Source organism: Thalassophryne amazonica, chromosome 4 (genome assembly GCF_902500255.1).
Source record: "Thalassophryne amazonica chromosome 4, fThaAma1.1, whole genome shotgun sequence".
Classification (NCBI taxonomy): domain Eukaryota; kingdom Metazoa; phylum Chordata; class Actinopteri; order Batrachoidiformes; family Batrachoididae; genus Thalassophryne; species Thalassophryne amazonica.
The window spans coordinates 24,204,216-24,228,245 of NC_047106.1; the positions used below are offsets into that span (position 1 = coordinate 24,204,216).

At 39.8% G+C, this 24,030-nt stretch overlaps 1 protein-coding gene across 1 annotated transcript; it reads left to right on the plus strand.

Annotated features, from left to right (window-relative positions):
* The first annotated feature begins 1,410 nt into the window (after positions 1 to 1,410).
* Positions 1,411 to 22,732, plus strand: gpr184 (G protein-coupled receptor 184). The gene is made up of 2 exons (XM_034169261.1): positions 1,411 to 1,927; positions 18,447 to 22,732. The coding sequence occupies exon 2, from the start codon at positions 18,487 to 18,489 to the stop codon at positions 19,528 to 19,530; it is 1,044 nt and encodes a 347-aa protein (XP_034025152.1). The 5' UTR covers positions 1,411 to 1,927; positions 18,447 to 18,486; the 3' UTR covers positions 19,531 to 22,732.
* The last annotated feature ends 1,298 nt before the right edge of the window (positions 22,733 to 24,030 follow it).

Here is a 24,030-nt window from a genome sequence, read left to right on the forward strand (position 1 = left end):
GATCAAACTCAAAGACATAACAGTTGAAGTCAAACAGTTTGGACCCAGCACAAATGAAACATAGTAGTTAATTAAATATCAGATTTTCAATTTTCAATTTATTTTCATTTATATAGTGCCAAATCACAGCAGAGTTGCCTCAAGGCACTTCACACATGTAAGGTCAAAACTTACTAACCCCCAGAGCAGCAGTGGTAAGGAAAAATTCCCTCTGAGGAAGAAACCTCAAGCAGACCAGACTCAAAGGGATGACCCTCTGCTTGGGCCATGCAACAGACATAAATTACAGAACAATTCACAAAACGAATATACAGGAAATGCTGTTGGTGCACAGGACAGGAGGGTCTCCAGCACAAATACCACATCCATCTCTGGATGGAGCTGCACCTTAAACAGAGAGAAAAAAACAAAACAAAACAGAATTAGGCATCAGAAAGACAAGAAATACAGTATAATTTGCCAGCATTAAACAACAAGAAAAACAGGAAATACTAAGGTGATTGCCGGCCACTAGCCCTAAGCTTCACTAAAAGACCCAGAATTTAGGTAAAGTTTACTAATAATGAATAGGTTAGTGAATGTAGTTAATGAATTAAAGGAGTAAAAAGCGTAGAACTATACTTTGCCAGTATGCTAGCCATACAAAAGGGAAAATAAGTGCATCTTAAGTCTGGACTTGAAAATCTCCACAGAATCTGACTGTTTTATTGATGCAGGCAGATCATTCCACAGAACAGGGGTACGATAAGAGAAAGCTCTGTGACCCACTCTATGAGTCAGATGTGATCTCATCAGTGAGTGGCAAAGAATGAATTTGTATGACCCGGTGTGCGGCGCAGGTACCCCACTCTGAGCCCATTCTGGTCTCAACAAACAAGAAAAACCAAAAACAAAATGATTCTATCACAGCTTGTAAGAGCTGCAGGAATTGTTTTTACTGAGATGGTGATTTCTGATGGCTTACACCTGATTTTTTTTTTTTTCTTTATTATTATTGATAAAAGTTATTGTAATAATTTACAGAGAAGACTTCCATCAATTTGATTTCTCTTGGTGTCTCTGAACAGAATAAAAAACCCACAGCACAGGTTTATTGCCCTGAGACCTCTGGTTGTGAGTTGTCAAGTTTTCAGTTGTGTTCTGTGGAAAAGCTACAACTTACGTAAATGTTTACTCGTGGTGTTAACAGATTGGCGGCTAACAGCTGCACACGGCATCGGCCTCAGATTCTTATCATAAACATAAAGCGTGTCGAGGAGACAGACGACAGATCTGATTGGAATGTCTCCTGGCGCAGAGCTCGCCACGTGGAAAACACCTCAAGTCTTTTCTCAGAGGGAGGCAATGGATGACAAAAAAAAAAAAAGAAAGAATTTCTATTCTAAATTGCAGCAGTATTTCTGTGGATGTCATATAGGGAAGTCTGCTTTATGGTTTCCAGGAACTGTTTTCTGCCCCACGTCATTTCAGTTGTTTCTTCTTTTTTCATACTTGGTATTAACATCTGCATCATGTCTGTTCCATTGCGGGCTGCTTCTCTCCACCCCTGAAGGCAACTTCCTCCCTGCTGCACGTGTACAAAACCTCCCTCCTACGAGTGTCTTCCTCTTTTTTGTTGGTCTCATTTCTTCCTCACGCAGCATTGGTGACGTTTCATCTCTGCTCGTCAACGGCAAGTGTGAGCCCGAGCTGAAAGCAGACCTCATCCCCGCCGGCAGGTTTCCTGTGTCATTCTCGTTTCAGAATATCATGTGGGACTGTACAGGACTTTCCGCACGTCATCTGGAGCTTTTTGAAGAGATTCTGCTGAAGTTGATCATCTGCAGTGAGCTCTGCCAGATGTGAAGCACCATTGGAATGTGTCTGGCGTTCTTCATTGGATGGCTATCTTTTACAGTCGAGTCACGCATCTGACCGAAAACAACAGGTGAGGCCGCAATCTGCTGAGAGCATATCCTAAAACCAAACTCCTCGAAGAAGTCTGAAATCTAAACGGTCAGGGACGGGGCGGTTAGTTGAAAAATGTATCCCAGTAAAGTTACCAAAAACCTGTTTGAAGAAATGTGACCTCTTTGCGGTGTTATAATGTGAACGTCACATAATCTGCTCACTCTCAGTTACTTTGGGAATAACTCAACATAGATTTGGTCCCACTCCAAATAGAATCCATTTGGCGAATTCAACCCTACCATTTGATAAATGACTCTTAATAGATTTGAACAACTTGATTTTGCTTAGTGATGGAGTTCATATAATTCTGTTGTGAGTGAGACCAAATGTAGTCCCTGCAGAGTCAGTTTTACCCTGCAGATTTTACTCTGGCAAGAACTCTTAATTCCGACTTTAACTAAGGAGTATTTTGAAGTACATCAGATATAATTAATGTGAGATGAATTTAGGAAAGAAAATGACAAGATAAATTTCACAGTGGCATTTATTCTCTTTTCTGTATTAAAACAACAACAACAAAAAGGTTGCACACTATACATTGTCACACGTTCACACGCTGAACAACGTATTAATAACAGGTTTAATTAAAATGTCATTGCAGTGATTTCAATGCGGTGTTCCTTTCAACTTAGAGTATGATACTGTTCCATGACAAGCAATCTAATAATAGTTTGATGCTTTTTCCATTCCCCTGGACCAGAATAGATTTACATGCTTTGTGCTGACACAAACTGTAAGAGAACCTGAAAGTAGAATAACCGAAGTGGCTTCAGACAAGGGAGCGTCTTGCCGTCTCAGCTTCAGCAATCAGGAGTCTCATTTAAAAGTCTCTAGCGTCATGACTATGTTTCTCAAACCAGTGTTATAAAGCCAAGTAGGAGCCATATACAAATTTCAGTCATCAAGAAAGTGTCCAGACATGCATGAATCTGCTTTTCATTCCCTTCTTTAGCCATGAGTAGATGGAGACGATACCCTTGAATAAATGTTTGTGTATAAACCTGCCTGTGTATGACATTCTGGAGCCCAACTAATTTCCTCACACAGGTCATGGAAAATAATGCAATGATACAAACAAACAAACATGCAGAAAAATTTCAATTTCATTGATTGGACAGCTGGAGAAAAGAAAATGTTTGGCGACCTCAGTTCTGGAATCATGAACAAAAAGAAAAGCCATTAAATGGGAAAAGTAACAGAGACAATCAACTCGTGCAACATACAGTAGTGTTCTGAATAATAGTAGTGCTATGTGACTAAAAAGATTAATCCAGGTTTTGAGTATATTTCTTATTGTTACATGGGAAACAAGGTACCAGTAGATTCAGTAGATTCTCACGAATCCAACAAGACCAAGCATTCATGATATGCACACTCGTAAGACTATGAAATTGGGCTATTAGTAAAAAAAAGTAGAAAAGGGGGTGTTCACTATAATAGTAGCATCTGCTGTTGACACTACAAACTCAAAACTATTATGTTCAAACTGCTTTTTTAGCAATCCTGTGAATCACTAAACTAGTATTTAGTTGTATAACCACAGTTTTTCATGATTTCTTCACATCTGCGAGGCATTCATTTTGTTGGTTTGGAACCAACATTTTGCTCATTTACTAGTGTGCTTGGGGTCATTGTCTTGTTGAAACACCCATTTCAAGGGCATGTCCTCTTCAGCATAAGGCAACATGACCTCTTCAAGTATTTTGACATATCCAAACTGATCCATGATACCTGGTATGCGATATATAGGCCCAACACCATAGTAGGAGAAACATGCCCATATCATGATGCTTGCACCACCATGCTTCACTGTCTGCACTGTGAACTGTGGCTTGAATTCAGAGTTTGGGGGTCGTCTCACAAACTGTCTGCGGCCCTTGGACCCAAAAAGAACAATTTTACTCTCATCAGTCCACAAAATATTCCTCCATTTCTCTTTAGGCCAGTTGATGTGTTCTTTGGCAAATTGTAACCTCTTCTGCACATGTCTTTTATTTAACAGAGGGACTTTGCGGGGGGTTCTTGCAAATAAATTAGCTTCACACAGGTGTCTTCTAAATGTCACAGCACTTACAGGTAACTCCAGACTGTCTTTGATCATCCTGGAGCTGATCAATGGGTGAGCCATTGCCATTCTGGTTATTCTTCTATCCATTTTGATGGTTGTTTTCCGTTTTCTTCCACGCGTCTCTGTTTTTTTTTTTTTGTCCATTTTAAAGCATTGGAGATCATTGTAGATGAACAGCCTATAATTTTTTGCACCTGCGTATAAGTTTTCCCCTCTCCAATCAACTTTTTAATCAAACTACGCTGTTCTTCTGAACAATGTCTTGAACGTCCAATTTTCCTCAGGCTTTCAAAGAGAAAAGCATGTTCAACAGGTGCTGGCTTCATCCTTAAATAGGGGACACCTGATTCACACCTGTTTGTTCCACAAAATTGACGAACTCACTGACTGAATGCCACACTACTATTATTGTTACCTTGTTTCCCATGTAACAATAAGAAATATACTCAAAACCTGGATTAATCTTTTTAGTCACATAGCACTACTATTATTCTGAACACTACTGTAGATATGCAGCTATTTACACCAAACACAATCAACAAAATCAAGATATCAGTAAGGAATATTAGCAAGAGGGCTGCTACACTCATCAGCATTGCAGTTTGGAAGTGGTAAGTTGGAAGTGTTAATATAGCTGTGTGTGTGTGTGTGAACAGAAATAACATTTTAACAAGAAGTAAGTCCTTTCAGCCCCTTGTTTTACTCTGGGTCATCAGCATGCAGGATCTGCATGTCGATTTGGCAGCGTTTATCCTTGACCCAAAATACATAAGCACACCAAACAGCAAAATGTCAGCTCTCCAGTTTGTACATGATTGAAGTTATACACACGCACAAGAAAGTGTTTTTATGGCATGCATAGATATGGTGGAAGAAGACATCAAAGGCAGTACACAATTCACTCACGGTACTGGCAACATAACACTTAACTAAACTTACTAAACCGATTGCGCTACAAAAACACAATCAATCAATAACACTAACAACACTGTTAAACTAACATGAACCACAATAACATTTAAAACAACAAAACCCCAATTCCCATGGTGCATTGTAGCATTGTGTCCTGGTTAGTTAAAATTGCTAACTTCTCTAAAAATATTTGTTCTATCAACTTTCCATTTTCACGGTGTTCATCCTTGACCTAAACTGCATATGAATAGCAAATGGTAAATGTCGGCTCTCCCCGGTTTTTCTGTGATCGCACCCATACGCACGCACACAGAGGCCACTTTGCTATTATAATATACTAGCTGAGTTACCCGTACATTTTAATTGAAAAAATGTGCACTTTAACTGGCACACGGCGCGCTGGCCCGTTGAGATTGTAATTAAAGTGCACCCTAGCCAGCCGCAACTATGTAGTAAGTAAAGTGTGATGCTTGCTGAGTATCACGTGAACTGTGAAAATTAGGGCTCCAGTGAGCGGGTCCTGATTCCTCTGCAAGCCAAAAAAAAAAAAAAAAAAAAAATGTTACACACATGAAAAGTAATAAAAAAGATTAAACATTTACAGGCATTGCAAAAAATCTAAATGTATTTCAATAAAGTATTTGTTTATTTGCTCGTGCAGCCAGCGAGGTCATCAGGTGCACACACAGCCCAGTCTCACATTTTTTTTCTGTGCCCACGTCACAAAAGTGCACCATTTTTGTGACACGGTTTTTTCATTTTGCTATTTTAAATCAACCACCTTTTCTTAACTCTGACCATAACCACAGCGTAAGTGTGTCCCCTCCCCTAAACCAAACCTTTAACCCCCCATACCCCACATTTCGTGCCCCCGTCACGACAAGCGCCCCCTTTTCGTGCTTCCATCATGAACTCATAGATTAATGCACTTTTCGTAATGCCCCCACAAAATGCTGTGAGACTGGGTTGGAACACACACTGGGGTTTGTTTGCATCACCTCTACCAAATCATCAGGTGTGAATCACTGTTTCTCTGGTGGATTAAGTGTTTTGAACGGTGCTCCCAGTGCTGTTCTCCACAAGATGCTCGAGATTTTATCAGTAAAACTGCTTGGCAAGAAATCACAGGGGAAATTCCGAGAAACAAACATAGGTGAATTATGATGCTGCTAAGGCCAAGTCCAAGGCAAAGGTTGGCAAAAACATAAAAAAAACTAAATGAAACACATTCCATTCCATTTTGGATGCAAAAAGGTTTGCAATTTATCACCTGAAAGTAAAAACCTGAAGGTTTGCTGCTATTTTTCAGCATCGCTGGTGAACAGATTTATAAAATAAAAATAACAAGTACATATTTGGCTCAGACTAAAGAAACTGAGTTTGGAAAACACCTGCGCTGAGATTATGTCATTAATCAAACTCTCAGTATTGTTTAATTCTGAATAAATATAGGAAATACATCTCAACCACCACACACAAACACACACACACATACACACACCTCAAATTTAAAAATGTTTGCTCTTCTTAGAGCAGACGACCAGCGTGTGCTTAATAATACCTGCCTGTTTGGTGACTAAACAGCCTGCTGTGAACAGCTTCAGATTTATGTGCAGAGTTTTCCGTTGCAACACTCCCTATTGTTTTCCGAATGACAGTATTTTGGCTTCTTATGGAAAATACATTCAGTCAGAGCTGTATGCACACACCTACACACACACAGACACACACACACACACACACACACACACACACACACACACACACACACACCACACACACACACACACACACACACACACACACACACACACACACACACACACACACACACACACACACACACACACACACACTCGTGGGGAGAAGATGGTCTGCCACTAAATGGCTCGTGCATTATTGAGTTTGGATGGGGTGTGCTTTCTGCTCATGCCATTAGATGCTTCCTGAGTGCATAAACACATCACAGCAGATCCTCAGTGATGCTAAAACACATGCAGATGAAATACCAGAAGAAGGTCACAACAATACAACACGTCAAAGCTTTCCTTTGATATTGCTCTGGATGACATAGAAAACACTGAGAGGATCCTCAAATTGATGCAAGAGACAGAAACTGCGATGATCGTGTGTTTCAGCACAGTGAAAGAGATCAAAAATGTTTGCCCTGAGTTGTGATCATTCTACTTTTTGACTTGTATTTCATAGAAGTAACTAGAAATGTGTTTTTCTCTTGTGTAGCACTGCAGTGTTTACTCTGGTTTTGTCTGTGGCTGATGCAGAAATTGTGATTCATGTTTTTTGTCTTTCATAAAAATGATTATTGCAATATTTTTTCTGTTTTGCTATGTTGTCACAAAACAGGTCTTCAAAAGATTCCAAATGAAATGCAGTTCAGAATACAAGTTTAAAAAAGTCCCCATTAATTCCAAGATGGTGTGAACGTGTAGAGGAATGACTCGGTGCATCCGGAAAGTATTTGTAGCACTTCACTTTTTCCACATTTTGTTATGTTACAGCCTTATTCCAAAATGGAGCACATTCATTTTTTTCCCTCTCTCAAAGGTCTGCACACAACACCCCATAATGACAACATGAAAAAAATTATTATTTTTGCTCATTTATTAAAAATAAAAAACAAATAAATCACATGTACATAATTAGTCACATCCTTTTCTCAATACTTTGTTGATGCACCTTTGGCAGCAATTACAGCCTCAAGTCTTCTTGAATATGATGCCACAAGCTTGGTGCACCTATATTTGGGCAGTTTTGCCCATTCCTCTTTGCAGCACCTCTCAAGCTCCATCAGGTTGGATGGGGAGTGTCGGTGCACAGACATTTTCAGATCTCTCAGAGATGTTCAGTCAGATTCAGGTCTGGGCTCTGGCTGGGCCACTCAAGGACATTCACAGAGTTGTCCTGAAGCCAATCCTTTGATATCTTGGCTGTGTGCTTAGGGTGTCCTTGGCTGCTTGAAGATGAACCATTGACCCAGTCTGAGGTCAAGAGCGCTCTGCAGCAGGTTTTCATCCAGAATGTCTCTGTACATTGCTGCATTCATCTTTCCCTCAATCCTGACTAGTCTCCCAGTTCCTGCTGCTGAAAAACATCCCCACAGCATGATGCTGCCACCACCATGCTTCACTGTAGGGATGGTGCCTGGTTTCCTCCAAATATGATGCCTGGCATTCATACCAAAGAGTTCAATCTTTGTCTCATCAGACCAGAAAATTTTGTGTCTCTTGGTCTGAGAGTCCTTCAGGTGCTTTTTGGCAAACTCCAGGTGGGCTGCCATGTGCCTTTAAGGAGTGGCTTCCGTCTGGCCACTTTACCATACAGGCCTGATTGGTGGATTGCTGCAGAGGTGGTTGTCCTTCTGGAAGGTTTTCCTCTCTCCACAGAGGAAAGCAGGAGCTCCAACAGAGTGACCATTTGGTTCTTGGTCACCTCCCTGACTAAGGTCCTTCTTCCCTGATTGCTCAGTTTAGATGGGCGGCCAGCTCTTGGAAGAGTCCTGGTGGATCTGAACTTCTTCCATTTACAGCTGATGGAGGTCACTGTGCTCATTGAGACCTTCAAAGCAGAAATGTTTCTGTATCCTTCCCCAGATTTGTGCCTTGAGACAATCCTGGCTCAGAGGTCTACAGAAAATTCCTTTGATTTCATGCTTGATTTGTGCTCTGACATGCACTGTCAACTGTGGGACCTTATATGTAGACAGGTGTGTGTCTTTCCAAGTCATGTCCAATTAACTGAGTTTACCCCAAGTGGACTCCAATTAAGCTGTAGAAACAGCTCAAGGATGATCAGTGAAAACAGGATACATCTGAGCTCAATGTTGAGCTCCATGGCAAAGGCTGTGAATACTTATATACATGGGATTTCTTCATTTTTTATTTTTTTTTAATAAATCTGCAAAATCTAAAAAACAAACAAACAAAAAACAACAAAACAAACAAACAAACAAAAAAAAACCCTTATTTCACATTGTCATTATGGGGTATTATGTGTAGAATTTTGAGGGAAAAAAGAATTTAATCAATTTTGGAATCAGGTTGTACCATAAAAAAGTGAAGCACTGTGAATACTTTCCAGATGCACCAAGGGAGAAGGATCCTGAGGATGCAGTCACCAGGCTGGAGGAGAAGGAGGAGACGAATTAGGCCAAAGAGGTTCATGGATGTGGTGAAGGAGGACATGCAGATGGTTTGTGTGTCAGAGGAAGATGATGTAGAGGACAGGCTGAGATGGAGATGGTTTATCTGCTGTGGTGACCCCTAATGGGAGCAACCAAGAGAAAGAGAATTAAAACTCAGATTAAAGTCACAAATTCATATGAAAAAAACAAACAAAAAAACAAAACAAAAAGCAAAACCCAGCGGAAAATTTTGTGTGTGTTGGTGGGGGGGGTATCAAACACAGACCGAGAAACTTTACTTCGCAAGGTGAAGTGCAGCATTAGCTGCATGAAGGAGAGGTTTTTACTGATTTTGTGTGTGTGTGTGTGTGTGTGTGTGCGTGCGTGTGTGTGTGTGTGTGTGTGTGTGTGTGTGTGTGTGTGTGTGTGTGTGAGAGAGAAAAGCAGCTCACTTACTCTGTCTCCCTCTTTCTTCTTGTTCAGGTAACACTTGTGATAATTAGGCTGCCAGTATTAATATGCAACCATGTTAAAGCTGATGCACTTTGCATATTTGGTATGCAATGCATTATGCACCTGCAAAGTGCAGCATTACCCCCCCACACACACACCACCGCCACCTTTTTCCCCTCCTAAAAGATTTGTGACTGTTATTACAGATGATTTAATTGATACAGAGGACATTGTGAGGGTTTTTTCCCCTCCTAACAATTTTATGACTTTACAATCTCAGAGTATCTTCATGTTTTTCTTGTAGTCTCAGACAATATCTGAGCATTTTCATGTTGAAGCCATGAAAAGATTTTTCTTTGGCACCACTATAATTTTTTTTTCTTTTGGAATTAAATAAAGGTTCATAATATGATATTGCCAAAATGATTGAACTTCCCACTGTCTGGAAAGTTTTTGAATTTCTATCCCTGATGCCATGACCTACATTTGGTAGCAACGTCATATTATGTGGGGGCTTCTTCCAAGTTGCACGAAGGATGCTGGGAAGCACATGTGGACAGCCAATTGCAGAAAAGAAAGGCAGCTTGACATCAGCTGGCTGCTGACAGTGGAAAACGTTCTGAAACAACTTATTTATGTATAAATCTAATGCGTTTCTCATATATTTTGTAAAGGTTAGCGGGAAATAAACATTTTTAAATCAAAAATCACAGTTTTTGAAACCAGATAACACCAAAGAAGTGATTTACAAGACATCTTATGGATGTTAGTGTGCACACCCTATGAACATGTATCACGCAAGTGCTCCAGGTCACAATTAATCTCATGCTTCCTCCTGTAGGCGCCGTTAGAAGAATAAAAAGTATTTGCTATGATTTCACCACAGATAAATTTGTTTTCTTCATTAAAATGAGCTGTAATTTTGCAACACGTTATAAAAATAAACAGGCATTATAATGCTTGGATTTTGGTAGAAATTAAATTTTGTCAGTTTTTGTACAATCTGAAAGGCCGTACAGCTTTACAATTTAAGGGAACATACATGGTAAATGTATAATTTTATAATCTCAGAGTATATCTGAGATTTTTCTTGCAAGATTTTTTTTTTAAACTATAAATGTGTTATGATTTGTCTCCAGTTGAACCCAAAACCACAAACCGACTGCATGAAATAAATGATTTCATTAACCAAAAGAGTCAGAGTGCAAAAAAGCTGTGGATCAGATCAGACAGTCCAAAGTGTAACAGGCGTGGGAGGAGAGTCTGTGGTTGAGATGGGGGGGAGGAACAGAGGAAAACAGGAACAAGGAATGTGGAGAAACACGGAACCAGGGACGTGAGCCGCAAGAGCAGGAGGAACCAGACTAATCCAAAAACCAAGAGTATACACAGTGATGAATTTAAATAGTGACACGGATAACGAAGACACGAGCGACAGTTGGGATTATAACGAGACTCAGCTGTTCACAACAGGTGACACAGACATGCTCACAAAAACACAGACGAGGTGAAAATGACAAAGAAACCTGAGCAAATGTGGCTTAAACATTAAATAACTATAACACAGAACTAGTAAGCGGAACTAATGGAGAACACAAAATTCACCAAAAGTATTAAACAAGGGTAAAAGCCACAACATTTAACAATCGGACAGGAAAAAATGAAAAGTCAGTGTAACACTGACCAGTCTTGTTGAAACATCTTTTTGCTTTTTTATGTTCAGTTTTCACGACTGATTGATTAGCACCTCCCAGCTACCGTACCACGGCACAAACATTTCAAATTCAGTAGCTGAGAGAAAAAAAGGAAAAGTCAGTGGTACATTTGCAAGTCTTATCAAAAGGTGTGCTTGATGTTTTAGCTCTTTTGCTTTCAGTTTGGGTGCTCGGGTGAAAACTTTTACCTTAACTTTACATTTATTATTTAAGTTTATTTCATTGAAATAAATTAGCATTTGGTTAACAAATTATATTTTTGGAATATCCTTAATTTTTTTGTTAAATTTCATTCAGAATATTTGGAAAGGATTACTTATACTGATCATTTTACTTTGATTTATCAAGATCATCAAGCATATTTAAACAATTTCACAGCTTTTAATTTACTCAATATTTATAAGTGTAAAAATGTTCCACCAGACACAGTTAAGTAGTGCACAGTTAAGGTTTTAGAATGGACTGATTTGCACTTCTAAGCTGCAAACACTTCAAATTCAGTGACTGAGAGAGAAGGATGGAGAAATCAGATGACACAAAGGCCAGTTTTTATGCGTGTTGTGATGTGGACAGATGTGCATGTTTGGCACATGATTGTGCATCTAAATATGGCAAGCAAACAGTGCCACAAATATGCCACTTTTAGTCACGTATCACCAAAAATACACTGTAAAAAATGCTGTTTTGTCAGTTATCACTACGCTTTTTATGCCGTAATTAAAGACGACATCGTTAAATGCGCCGTAATGTGTCAAACAATACGCCGTTTTTCAAGTAAAGCTGTAATACCAGTTGTTGCCACCAGGCTTTTCATTTGTTTTCTCAAAATTTGTGAAGTTTGACCCAATTATAAGATAAGACTTTATTGATCTCACAGTGGAGAAATTCACGTTACATCAGTAACATGTGAATAAACACACCAGACACGTGAGTTGAAGAAAATGTGCATCAAACAGTGTGTGCAAAGATAAGCAATAATAATAATACTTGTTACAATAGAATAAAATAAGAAAATGAGGTGGAAATTTTATATATATATATATATATATATATATATATATATATATATATATATATGTATATATATATATATATATATATATATATATATGTATATATATATATATATATATATATATGTATATATATATATATATGTATATATATATATATATATGTATATATATATATATATATACACACACACACACACACACACACACACACACACACACACACACACACACACACACACACTTATATACGAGGTCTATCAGAAAAGCATCCTACCTTTTTATTTTTTTAAAAACTATATGGATTTGAATGACGTGCGATTACACCAATCATGCTTGAAGTTTTTTCACGCGTGTCGGTGATGTCATTTCCCTGTGGGCAGGCCTTGAGTGAGATGTGGTCCCGCCCTCTCGGCTGAATTCCTTTGTTTCACACGCTGCTCGAGACGGCGCGCGTTGCTTTATCAAAATTTTTTCTGGACCTGTGAGGGATATCCGAGTGGACACTATTCGAGAAATTAAGATGGTTTTCGGTGAAAAGTTTAACGGCTGATGAGAGATTATGGGGTGTTTCTGTCTCTGTAAGGACTTCCCACGGAGCGGGACGTCCTGCAGCGCTTCCAGGCGCCGTCGTCGGCCTGTTTCGACCTGAAAACATTCTAATTTAAGGCTTAATTCACCCAGAACGTCGTGAGAGAACAGAGAAGATTCAGAAGAGGCCGGCATGAGGACTTTATGCGGACATTCCACTGTTTAAGGACATTTTGTAATGAAAGACGTGCGCGCAACAGGAAAAACACCTCCGTGTTGAAAACCATTTGTAAAATTCAGGCGGCTTTTGATGGCTTTCAACAAGTGAGTAACTGAGAAATTGTTTAACAGCTTGGGCATGTTCCAACTTGCCCGTTAAGGTTTCCAACGGAGGTGTTTTTCCTGTCGCGACCCCCCGCGGTCGGGTCCGGCCCGACATGCGACTCTGCCCGCACGTTCTTTCATTACAGAATGTCCGTTAACAATGGAATGTCCAAATAAACTCCTCATGCCGACTTCTTCTGAAAGTTCTCTGTTCTCTGATGACTTACTGGGTCAACAGAGCCTGAAATGTGGAAGTTTTCAACTTGAAACGGCGAGACGCTGCCGCCTCGAAGCGCAGATCGCCATCAGGCGCCGTGGGCTGTCCTTAAAGCGACACTACCAGACCAAAATCTCTCATCAGCCGTTAAAATTTTTACCAAAAACCAGCTGAATTTATCAAATGGTGTCCACTCAGTTGTGCCTTACATTTTTGAAAAATCTTTGATCAAACAAAGCAGCAGTCTCTGAGCCATTCCTAAACAATGAAAAAATCGACGAGAGGGTGGGCGACTCCTCACTCAAAGACTGCCCACAGGCGAATGACGTAACCGACAGGCGTGAAAAAACTCTCGCATACCCATGAGGGTTCAAGCATGTCTGATGTAATCACACGTGATTCAAATCCATACGGTTTTTGAAAAAAATAATAAGGTCGGATACTTTTCTAACAGACCTCGTATATATATATATATATATATATATATATATATATATATATGCATATATATATATATATATATATGCATACATAAACATGACTGGAATTAAAAAATAGGAGCATCTTATTTTCAATATCAGTGGTAAATATCATTGGAACCACTCCAAAAAAAAAACAAAAAAAAAAACAAAAACAAAAAACATAGGTTTATAGATACTGTCAGTCTGCACGATATGACCAAATTTCAAGTCAATCAGATGAAAATTACTCCAAATTTAAGGTGAACAAACAAACAGACAGACAGACAGACACACAAACAAACAAGCAAACAAAGAAACCAACAGACAGACCAACAAAGCCTAATAAACTGTCCATGCTCACTAGCACCCCCTGTAGGTCACTGGTGTGTGGCCACCCAGACTCACGTGTGACATCACAGCCCAGTCTCATGGTTTTTTTTTTTCATCCTCCCGTCACGAAATGATTCAAACTTTCGTGACGGGGTTTTTTTTTAGCTCACTATTACTAACACTACTCCTACCCCCAACCCTAACCTTACCCCCCCGGTGCACTTTTAATTACGTGCAGCCATCACGGAATGAATTAGAATGAATTTGTGTTGCCATGCAGGGGCGGTCCTGGAGACGGCATGGCAGGGGGGAGCGACACGACCGTGCGGAAAAAACAAAGGTCAAAAAAAAAAAAAAAACGGGGTGGGGGGGTTGTCCTGACAGGGGGTGGTTCGTGGTTACGTTACGGCAGAGCGGTGCCCCCCCCCCCATGGTGGCTTTCCTCACACTCATTCCCGCAGCTTCACAGTGCTTTAAACAGTGTCCACAGAGTTCAATAGCGAAGCAAAGACTGCAATGAAACGAGACGAGTCATTGGATAAATGCTCGGACGCTCAGCGTGTCTGGGGGGTCTATGGGGCAGTGGGCTGGCCTCGGCCGGCCCGGACGTTCAGCTTCTGCATGATGATTGGATGATCTGTCTGAGGCTGAATCCCTTTTTGATTGACAGCGAAATGAGCGAATCAGCGATCTTTTGGTGTAAACATCTGTGGGAGCATTTTTAAATTTTCATTCTGTTCTGAGTTGAACCGGAGACTTTTCTAATCCTCTTAGCGGCATTTTCTTTGTTAAAAGCGACTAGCGACAAATCGAGCTTCTATTTCTGGTGGGTTTTTTTTTTTGTAGCTGCTTGTGTTTGGAGACTGACTTCTATCGCAGTTTCTGTCCCTACCGAGCAGCGGGAGCTGCTGAGCTCCTCCACCGTCACAAAACACTCACAGGTGGACAAACTTCACACGAGCCTCGCGCCAGTCCCAGCTAGCGAGCTAGCTAGGTAGCAGGCTGCACATAATGGCAGACAATTTGAATGTTGTGGACCGGATTTTGGCGAAGCCATTTGATAGTCTTCCTTACGAAGAAGCCATGGCTGCTGTCATGGCTTCAGCTCTCAATGGTTTGCAGGCCAAAGTTAAAGCAATAGCCCCCAGTGCAATGTTTGTGCATTGCTATGCACACAGACTGAATCTGGTTCTGTTTCAGGGGGCTAAATGCTTACCTGAGTGCAGAATATTTTTTGCATCACTCTCTGGGTTTGCCACATTTTTCTCAAAATCCACAAAGAGGATGTCTTTTCTTGAGTCTGCAGGCTGCTCAAGGTTGCCCAGAAATGCTCCTACTCAATGGAATTTCACATCACGGATAGTGAGCACTGTGGCAAACAATTATGATGCCCTCCTGCAAACTTTTGAGATGATCATTGCAGATAAGTCCATGGATGATGACACATTAGACTGTGCCAATTTCTTTGTGTTTGTTATTGCAGTAGTCATTAAAACCGGAAATTTGTTCTTAAATTAGCTGTTGTGAGTTAATTTGTGGGATTGTGGGTGTTCTGGACGAAGTTAGTGTTTTCATGGGTGGTGGGGCAGAGGTGGTGGCCACGTTCGTGTGCGCGGGGGGGTGCACGCAGGGGGTTTCGCCCGGGGAGTAAATCACTCTAGGACTGCCACTGTTGCCATGACAAAAATTTTGCACTTTTCGTGACAAAATGACGAACCAATAGATTAATGTATATTTCGTGCTGCTGAATCACGACATGCCGTGAGACTGGGTTGGACATCACAAGGCGTTATGTGTTTTTCAGCACATAGCTCACAACATGCTCCACCTTTTCCTCTGAGTTGCTGCTTTTTTATGTAAAATGTTTGTTTTGTCGCAACACAATCACTTTTATAGCTCAAAAATTATGAAATATCAAATTTGAGAACCACAGTTTAAAGGGCCTTTCACAATCAACGTGTCAGACGCGTCAAAAATCGGTCTAAAAAGCATTATTTTCAATGAGATGCGTTGGAAACGCATCTGACGGATTGGCCTGAAGTATTCAGTGTGAAAGGCTCATTACCCTCAAAGTTGCTCTTTAAATATGACGCTCACATATCTGGGCAGAGGCGGGGAATTGCACCCAAAGCCGCGATGATCCGAGCCTGACCGCGCAGAGCAAGTGGAAATCAGGAAAGGAATTGATTACATAAATTTGTGTATTTCACATTTTCCATCCTAACACCTTAAATCCTGCATGAGGTGCTAAAGTCGGCCTGTTGTGGTGATTAATGCTAAATCAAACATTAAATTGACTGGTCAGTCTCTGTGAGATTACATTTAAATTTACATGAAATGATTCAAGCCTGGCTGAAGGCAGATTTTTGCTCCCATGAAATCACTTTTATTTTATGTTTTTCCACACTGCACAGAAAATCTAGACCATACAATACAAAGCAAATCATCACTTAGTGAGATCAAAGTGCACCAACCTTTCCAGACACTCGGCCCATAAGGTGAATAAGTGCAACGATTTATAAACACTCTAATAAAAATCCTGATTAACATTAAATTATGCTGCCAGCAAAGGAAGCAGAGCTTTCTACATCCAATTAACCTGATGTGAGCCATTAGTTCCCTGCTGCTCTCAGTTCCTATAAAATCACTTAAGGATGTAAATGCACGACACGTTTTCCTTCACAGTGTTATTTAGGCCGTGTGGAGTTTATTTTGTCAGTGACTATTTCTGCTTGAACAGCAAACCGTTATCATCGGGGAGCATGACTAAGCTTTTGCCTTGGAAGACGGGGGAACTTCAAATCCCTTCCTAATCTTCTTGTTGACCCAAAGTAATTCACATCACATTGAAAAATAATCTATATTTTCATCTCTTGAGCTCACTGAATTGTGAAATAGGGAATGGAAGTTGATGCTGAACTGTGAAATATGAGCTATAAGGAGAAACGGCACACCTCAAATTAGCCATGCTAACTCCCCCCACTTTTTTTTTTGTGAGTGGATTAGCTTTTCAGCTAACTGTGAAAATCATTATTGATAAATATTTCAATTTCTGTGAACAGTGCACATTTGTGCACCAGTGTTTTTTTTTTTTTAATATATAAATTCATCCTCTGCTCTTATGGGAGACCTTTCCTGCCATAGAAGTTAGCTGTTAGCCTATTATCCTCTACTAGTGTTGCTAGGTTGAGCATTTAATAATAAAAATGCATTAATTGTGTAGATTTTTCAGCACAGACATGGTAAGTTCCAGCTGTTTCATTTTGTTGACCAGTGATCTTGCATTCATGATGAAAAGAAGTTTTGTGGGTGACTTAAATATTCCAAAGGCTCACTGATCTGAAGGCCCATTGGCCCTAAAAGTCCATCAGGCTGGATGTGGATACGGCATAATGCCTGAGTGAGAAGCACCTGAGTGGTGGAAGAGTGTGCAGGTGTGCCTAGTAGCATTTCCCTGCTACTAGGCCAGAAGCCGAGAATGGACATGCCAGGAACTTCCTACTAGTGCTAGGGTCCACTAGTCCTAGGGTCCACTAGTCCTAGAGTGCACTAGTCCTGGTTAGGAGTTAGGGTGAACTTTAAAATCAGTTTGGGGGTGTAATATACACCATCAAATAATACAAAGAGGTTTGGACCAGTGGACCCTAGGAGCAGTAGATCCTAGGAATAGTGGACCCTCCCCAATGTGCCAAGGAGAAACATTCAAATTCTGAGAAAGATTAGAGAACAGAAATGTGTTGCTGCTATTTTGAGCAGTTTTTTAGGTGCACTGCTGTTGCTGCATGCTGTTAGCATGGTAGCTAACTAGCTGACTGCCCTTCTTTAGGGACCTTTCGGCCAATGGACTTTCAGAATAATGATCTCTCTCTGTTTTGTGTGGGTCTTTATGTTAACATTAGCTCATCTTTGCTGCCTCTCTGCAGCTACTAAATCACATTTCAGACAGGCAGTAATCCTTGAGGACTCGGCTCTGACTGAATGTTATAGTCAAATTTCTTGATGTTAATCACAAGCTAATAAACGTGTTTCATATTGAATGTTGGCTGTATGATGTGCTAATGGATCTATACAGGTGGCCACTTACTGACATCATCTTCATAACCAAATCTGCTTGATAACGGTTCTGCTCCTCCACATAACTAAATTCAAATAATAAAAGTTAACGGTAGCTTCAGCTAAATATTTGGCATTTTATTGGTTTAGCAAGACCACAGTTAACTTTTCAGTTAGCAGATTAGCAGTTATCAAAGTTAACTTTTTTGGTTAGCTGTGCCCACCTCAAATCAAAGTGAAAAACTGTTCATTCTGTTTTTCTTTTTTACACTTTGCAGGTAAATTCCTAAACAAGGCGGAGACAACTCTGCAGAAGCTATGAACCACTCGGCCGCTACGCCAAATCAAACCGCAAACTCAACTGAACTGTGTGTCAAAATTGGCCAGAGCTTCATCAGCGACTTGTTGATGGGCGTTTACATCGTGTCTTTTATCTTCGGTTTGATCTTCAACGTACTGACTCTGGGCCCAATTTGGCAACAAATGCGAAAGCAAAATGTCCTGGGCATCTTCCTACTCAACCTCTCCCTCTCAGACTTGCTCTACCTTTTCACCATGCCCCTTTGGATCAATTATTATCGACAGGAACACAACTGGAAGTTTGGCGTTGTCTCCTGCAGCGTAGTGGGTTTTATCTACTACTCCAACATGTACATTAGCATCTTCCTGCTATGCTGTATCTCCGTTGACCGCTGCCTGGTGGTCACATTCCCACTCCAGTTCAAGACTCACCGCACTTCACGCTATGCCTGGGCGCAATGCATCTCCGTGTACGTCATTATAGTGGTGCTGCACATCATGGTGCTGTTCAATGACAATCTGATAGACGCTCATGACGACCGCAACAAAAATGACCGATGTTATGAGACTTACCCCTTGGAGCAGCCTGTAGCCTTGTTCAATCTGATAAGAGTGGGACTCGGCTTCCTGTTGCCTTTGCTGATTTTAGCGGTTAGCTATTGGCGGGTGCTGGCAACTGTGGGCCAGAGCCCCGGATTGAGTCCACAGGCAAAGAGAAAAGTCCGCCTGTTGTCCTACGGTGTGATTGGGATCTTCTCTTTGTGCTTTGCTCCGTACCACATTCTGCTCCTGGCACGCTCACTGGCGTTCTACTTCAGTGAGAATGTCGACCCTGAAGGAAGTTACTGCCAGTTCGAACAAGCCACGCACTTCTACTTCTCATGCACATTAGCTTTGTCCAGCTTGAACTGTGCGATGGACCCTGTGCTGTACGTGATGGTTAGTAATGGAGTCCAAGAGGAGATGAAGCTTTTCTGGAGGAGATATAAAAGAACACAGACAGAAGACTGCAGTCTAACTGCCAACAACAGGCCAAAACCTAAGCCATATTTGATGATATGATATAAACTGTGGTGTTATGTGCAGCACGTACATCCAAGCATGTGCTTATACGTGCTGTTTGCACTCATGTTCGTCTTAAGTGTTAGCTAGTGAATAGCTGGATTACTTCACAATCAAGACCTCATGTCTGTCAGACATCTTTTGAGAGAACCATATTGCTATCTCTGTCTGACTTTTATTTATTTATTTTTTCCTCACTGATATTGTCACGTTCAGACGCGTGGATGGAATATTTCAGAGCTGTGTAATTATACCAATGTTCTAGGTTTTGCTCTCCAGAGATTTTACACAGCAGCAGGCACTCCTGGTGTGTAGACAAATGCTGTTGGCCTTGAAGAGCCCTTGAGTTTTTGCTGCTGCTCTGAATGTATAAAGCTCTGGACAGAGCACTGAACAAGCAAAATGAAGCCACTCTCTTCAAACTGACTGTGTCTAAAATCTTGGGCCATACTAAAATACAAAATGGATGAAATGGAGCAAAATGGGGACTGATAATCACAAAATGGGGACTGATAATCAAGAAATGGGGACTGATAATCAAGAAATGTGGACTGATAATCACAAAATCGGGACTGATAATCAAGAAATGTGGACTGATAATCAAGAAATGTGGACTGATAATCACGAAATGGGGACTGATAATCAAGAAATGTGGACTGATAATCACGAAATCAGGACTGATAATCAAGAAATGTGGACTGATAATCAAGAAATGTGGACTGATAATCATGAAATGTGGACTGATAATCAAGAAATGTGGACTGATATTCAAGAAATGTGGACTGATAATCATGAAATGTGGACTGATATTCAAGAAATGTGGACTGATATTCAAGAAATGTGGACTGATAATCACGAAATGGGGACTGATAATCAAGAAATGTGGACTGATAATCACGAAATCAGGACTGATAATCAAGAAATGTGGACTGATAATCAAGAAATGTGGACTGATAATCATGAAATGTGGACTGATAATCAAGAAATGTGGACTGATATTCAAGAAATGTGGACTGATAATCATGAAATGTGGACTGATAATCAAGAAATGTGGACTGATATTCAAGAAATGTGGACTGATAATCATGAAATGTGGACTGATATTCAAGAAATGTGGACTGATAATCAAGAAATGTGGACTGATAATCACGAAATGGGGACTGATAATCAAGAAATGTGGACTGATAATCACGAAATCAGGACTGATAATCAAGAAATGTGGACTGATAATCAAGAAATGTGGACTGATAATCATGAAATGTGGACTGATAATCAAGAAATGTGGACTGATATTCAAGAAATGTGGACTGATAATCATGAAATGTGGACTGATATTCAAGAAATGTGGACTGATATTCAAGAAATGTGGACTGATAATCATGAAATGTGGACTGATATTCAAGAAATGTGGACTGATATTCAAGAAATGTGGACTGATAATCAAGAAATGTGGACTGATATTCAAGAAATGTGGACTGATAATCATGAAATGTGGACTGATAGTCTAGAAATGTGGACTGATAATCACGAAATGTGGACTGATAATCTCGAAATGTGGACTGATATTCAAGAAATGTGGACTGATATTCAAGAAATGTGGACTGATAATCATGAAATGAGGACTGATATTCAAGAAATGTGAACTGATAATCAAGAAATGTGGACTGATAATCAAGAAATGTGGACTGATAATCACGAAATGTGGACTGATAATCAAGAAATGTGGACTGATATTCAAGAAATGTGGACTGATATTCAAAAAATGTGGACTGATAATCATGAAATGTGGACTGATAATCATGAAATGTGGACTGATAATCAAGAAATGTGGACTGATAATCATGAAATGTGGACTGATAATCAAGAAATGTGGACTGATATTCAAGAAATGTGGACTGATAATCACGAAATGGGGGTAAAATGTAATGATATGGAGCAGACTGACCCAGACTGACTCCAAATTAGTACTTTTATTTACTTGTTTGGCATTCGTTTTTTGTGAGATGCGCTCAGTACAGGAACTCTGGGCAGGTCCAGCATCTGGTGTTCAAAAGATGAAACTTCAGCCACTGGGTTAGTCTGCTCCATTTCGTTACGTTTTACCCCCATTCCTTATTATCAGTCTCCACTTTGCTCCATTTCGCTAAATAAATAAATAAATAAATAAAAATACTTAATTGAATCATATTTATATTTATTTTTTAATCTTTTAATTGTGCTTTTATTTTATTTATATTTTATTTTGTTTTCTGAATTGTTTTCTGTGAACAGCCTTGAGGAGATGCTGTTGTGATTTGGCGCTCTATTAAAAAAAAAAAAAAAAATTGGAATCAGTCTGCTCCATTTACGTTTTACCCCATTTTGTTATTATCAGTCTCGATTTTGCTCCATTTTCCTAAAAACAATAAAATAAAAGTACTTAATTGAATCATATTTGGAGTCAGTCTGGGACAGTCTGCTCCATTTCGTTACATTTTACCCCCATTTCATGATTATTAGGCTCCATTTCAACCCATTTTGCTCATTTCGTATTTTCGTATAGCTGAAAGTCTCTAAGGAGTGTTTCTAATGCTTTATTGAATCTTTACCACAAGGCGCTTCTGAAGTCAACACTGCGTCCACCTCGGTACTAGTCAGGTGTAACTAATGAAGTGTAATATGTTACATGGGTTCCAAAAAATATGTGTACAAAGTGACTGGATGAAATTGGTGTACTCATGGTAACGCATTGAAGTGTGAATGTTAGAATTATGTTTATGTTCTGATGAGGTTCAACCTCTGAATTCCTTGGTTGGAACTTATTGGGCCTCCTGTGGCCGACACTGTATATAGTAAAAATTTATTTGATGAGAAAGTTGACTTGATCAAAGAGAGTTACGCAGTAGATATTCAGTGAACACAACATTTGTGTACAGAACACAAGCTCCGCTACTGTGGTCAGTATCCACGTACTGTACGTGAGAAGGGCAAAGGTGGTTGATCTGTACCTTCATGCCACAATATTGGCAATGTTCTATGTAGAATTTTTAATAGAAATCTGTGGATTTTGTTCTCGTCTCCACAAGGACATTGTACTATAAGGACTTTGGTATAGCTTAAAATGTATTAACCTCCAAGCATGAAAATGTATGAATCTGCATGACCGTGGTACCTATCTATAGTGTCTGTAAAATACTGTGAATAAAGTGAGTAATAACCTCAAGTGTAAATCTGGATAACTTTGTTGCTTGGTGTATGTGATCTGTTGAACTAGTAAAAATCTGACATAGTGAAAAAACCTGAAATTTGTCTATATTAACTTCATAGGGAGCAGATATTCTATAATCTGACATAGCACATATCATTTAAATGTTTTTAGACAAATTGTATCTGCAGCTGTATTGATACAGAAACTGGTGTAAAATATCCACTATGTACTGAATGTAAAATTACACAAAATAAAGATGACAGTGTTGATAATATTTTTGAGGAAATTAAGTGCATGAAGTTCATTGTGAGAGTAAAAGGATACCTCGCACATCTGCAGTTTTTAATACGGTGAGACAGGATATTACAATTCTACAAAGATATCACAATAACAATGATTCATCTGTCATGAAGCTTGTGTCATGAGCAGAACTACAGTAGAATAAAAACAAATGGGCTGCATGCCACCGTAGATAACATCACCTTGCTCTGCAGAAAAAAGGCAGATTATTGAATTATTCCCAAATGCACCTGGTTTGTTTTGAGACCAACCCCGTGTTGGTGTAGTTTTTTCATTGGCATCAATAACTGTCAGGGCTGGTGGTGGCTTGACACAAGGAGCTGTAGGAGACCAATGCAAACTCACAGACATGGCTGGTTGTGGAGAATAAGAAGCTTTATCTGATAACCAGGCAGTGGGTTCAGTACACGGGAAGTCAGACATACAGGCAGAGGTATCAGACATGGCTGGGTCGTAGTCAAAAAACGAGCAGAGTTCGTACCAATGGTGTTGAGGAGTATAATAGGCAGGGCAAAGGCAGAATCAAAAAACACGCAGAACTAAAAGCAACCATCAGATAATAAGTAAACAAGAAGACTACACACAGTCACCTTGGTTCACTGATTACCTGCGTGACCTCAAGCATAAGCCTAGAGGTCCAGAACGTAAATGGCATAGTTCAAAATTAGTGTGTGGTGTGATGCTATCTTAGACTACAACCCGAATTACAATGAAGTTGGGACGTTATGTAAAATGTAAATAAAAACAGAATACAATGATTTGAAAATGCTCTTCAACCTATATTCAATTGAATACACCACAAAGACAAAATATTTAATGTTCAAACTGATAAACTTTGTTGTTTTTGTGCAAATATTTACTCAGTTTGAAATGGATGCCTGCAACATGTTTCAAAAAAGTTGGGACAGTGGCAACAAAAGACTGGAAAAGTTGATGAATGCTCAAAGAACACCTAATTGGAAACAGGTGAGTGTCATGATTGGGTATAAAAGGAGCATCCCCAAAAAGCTCAG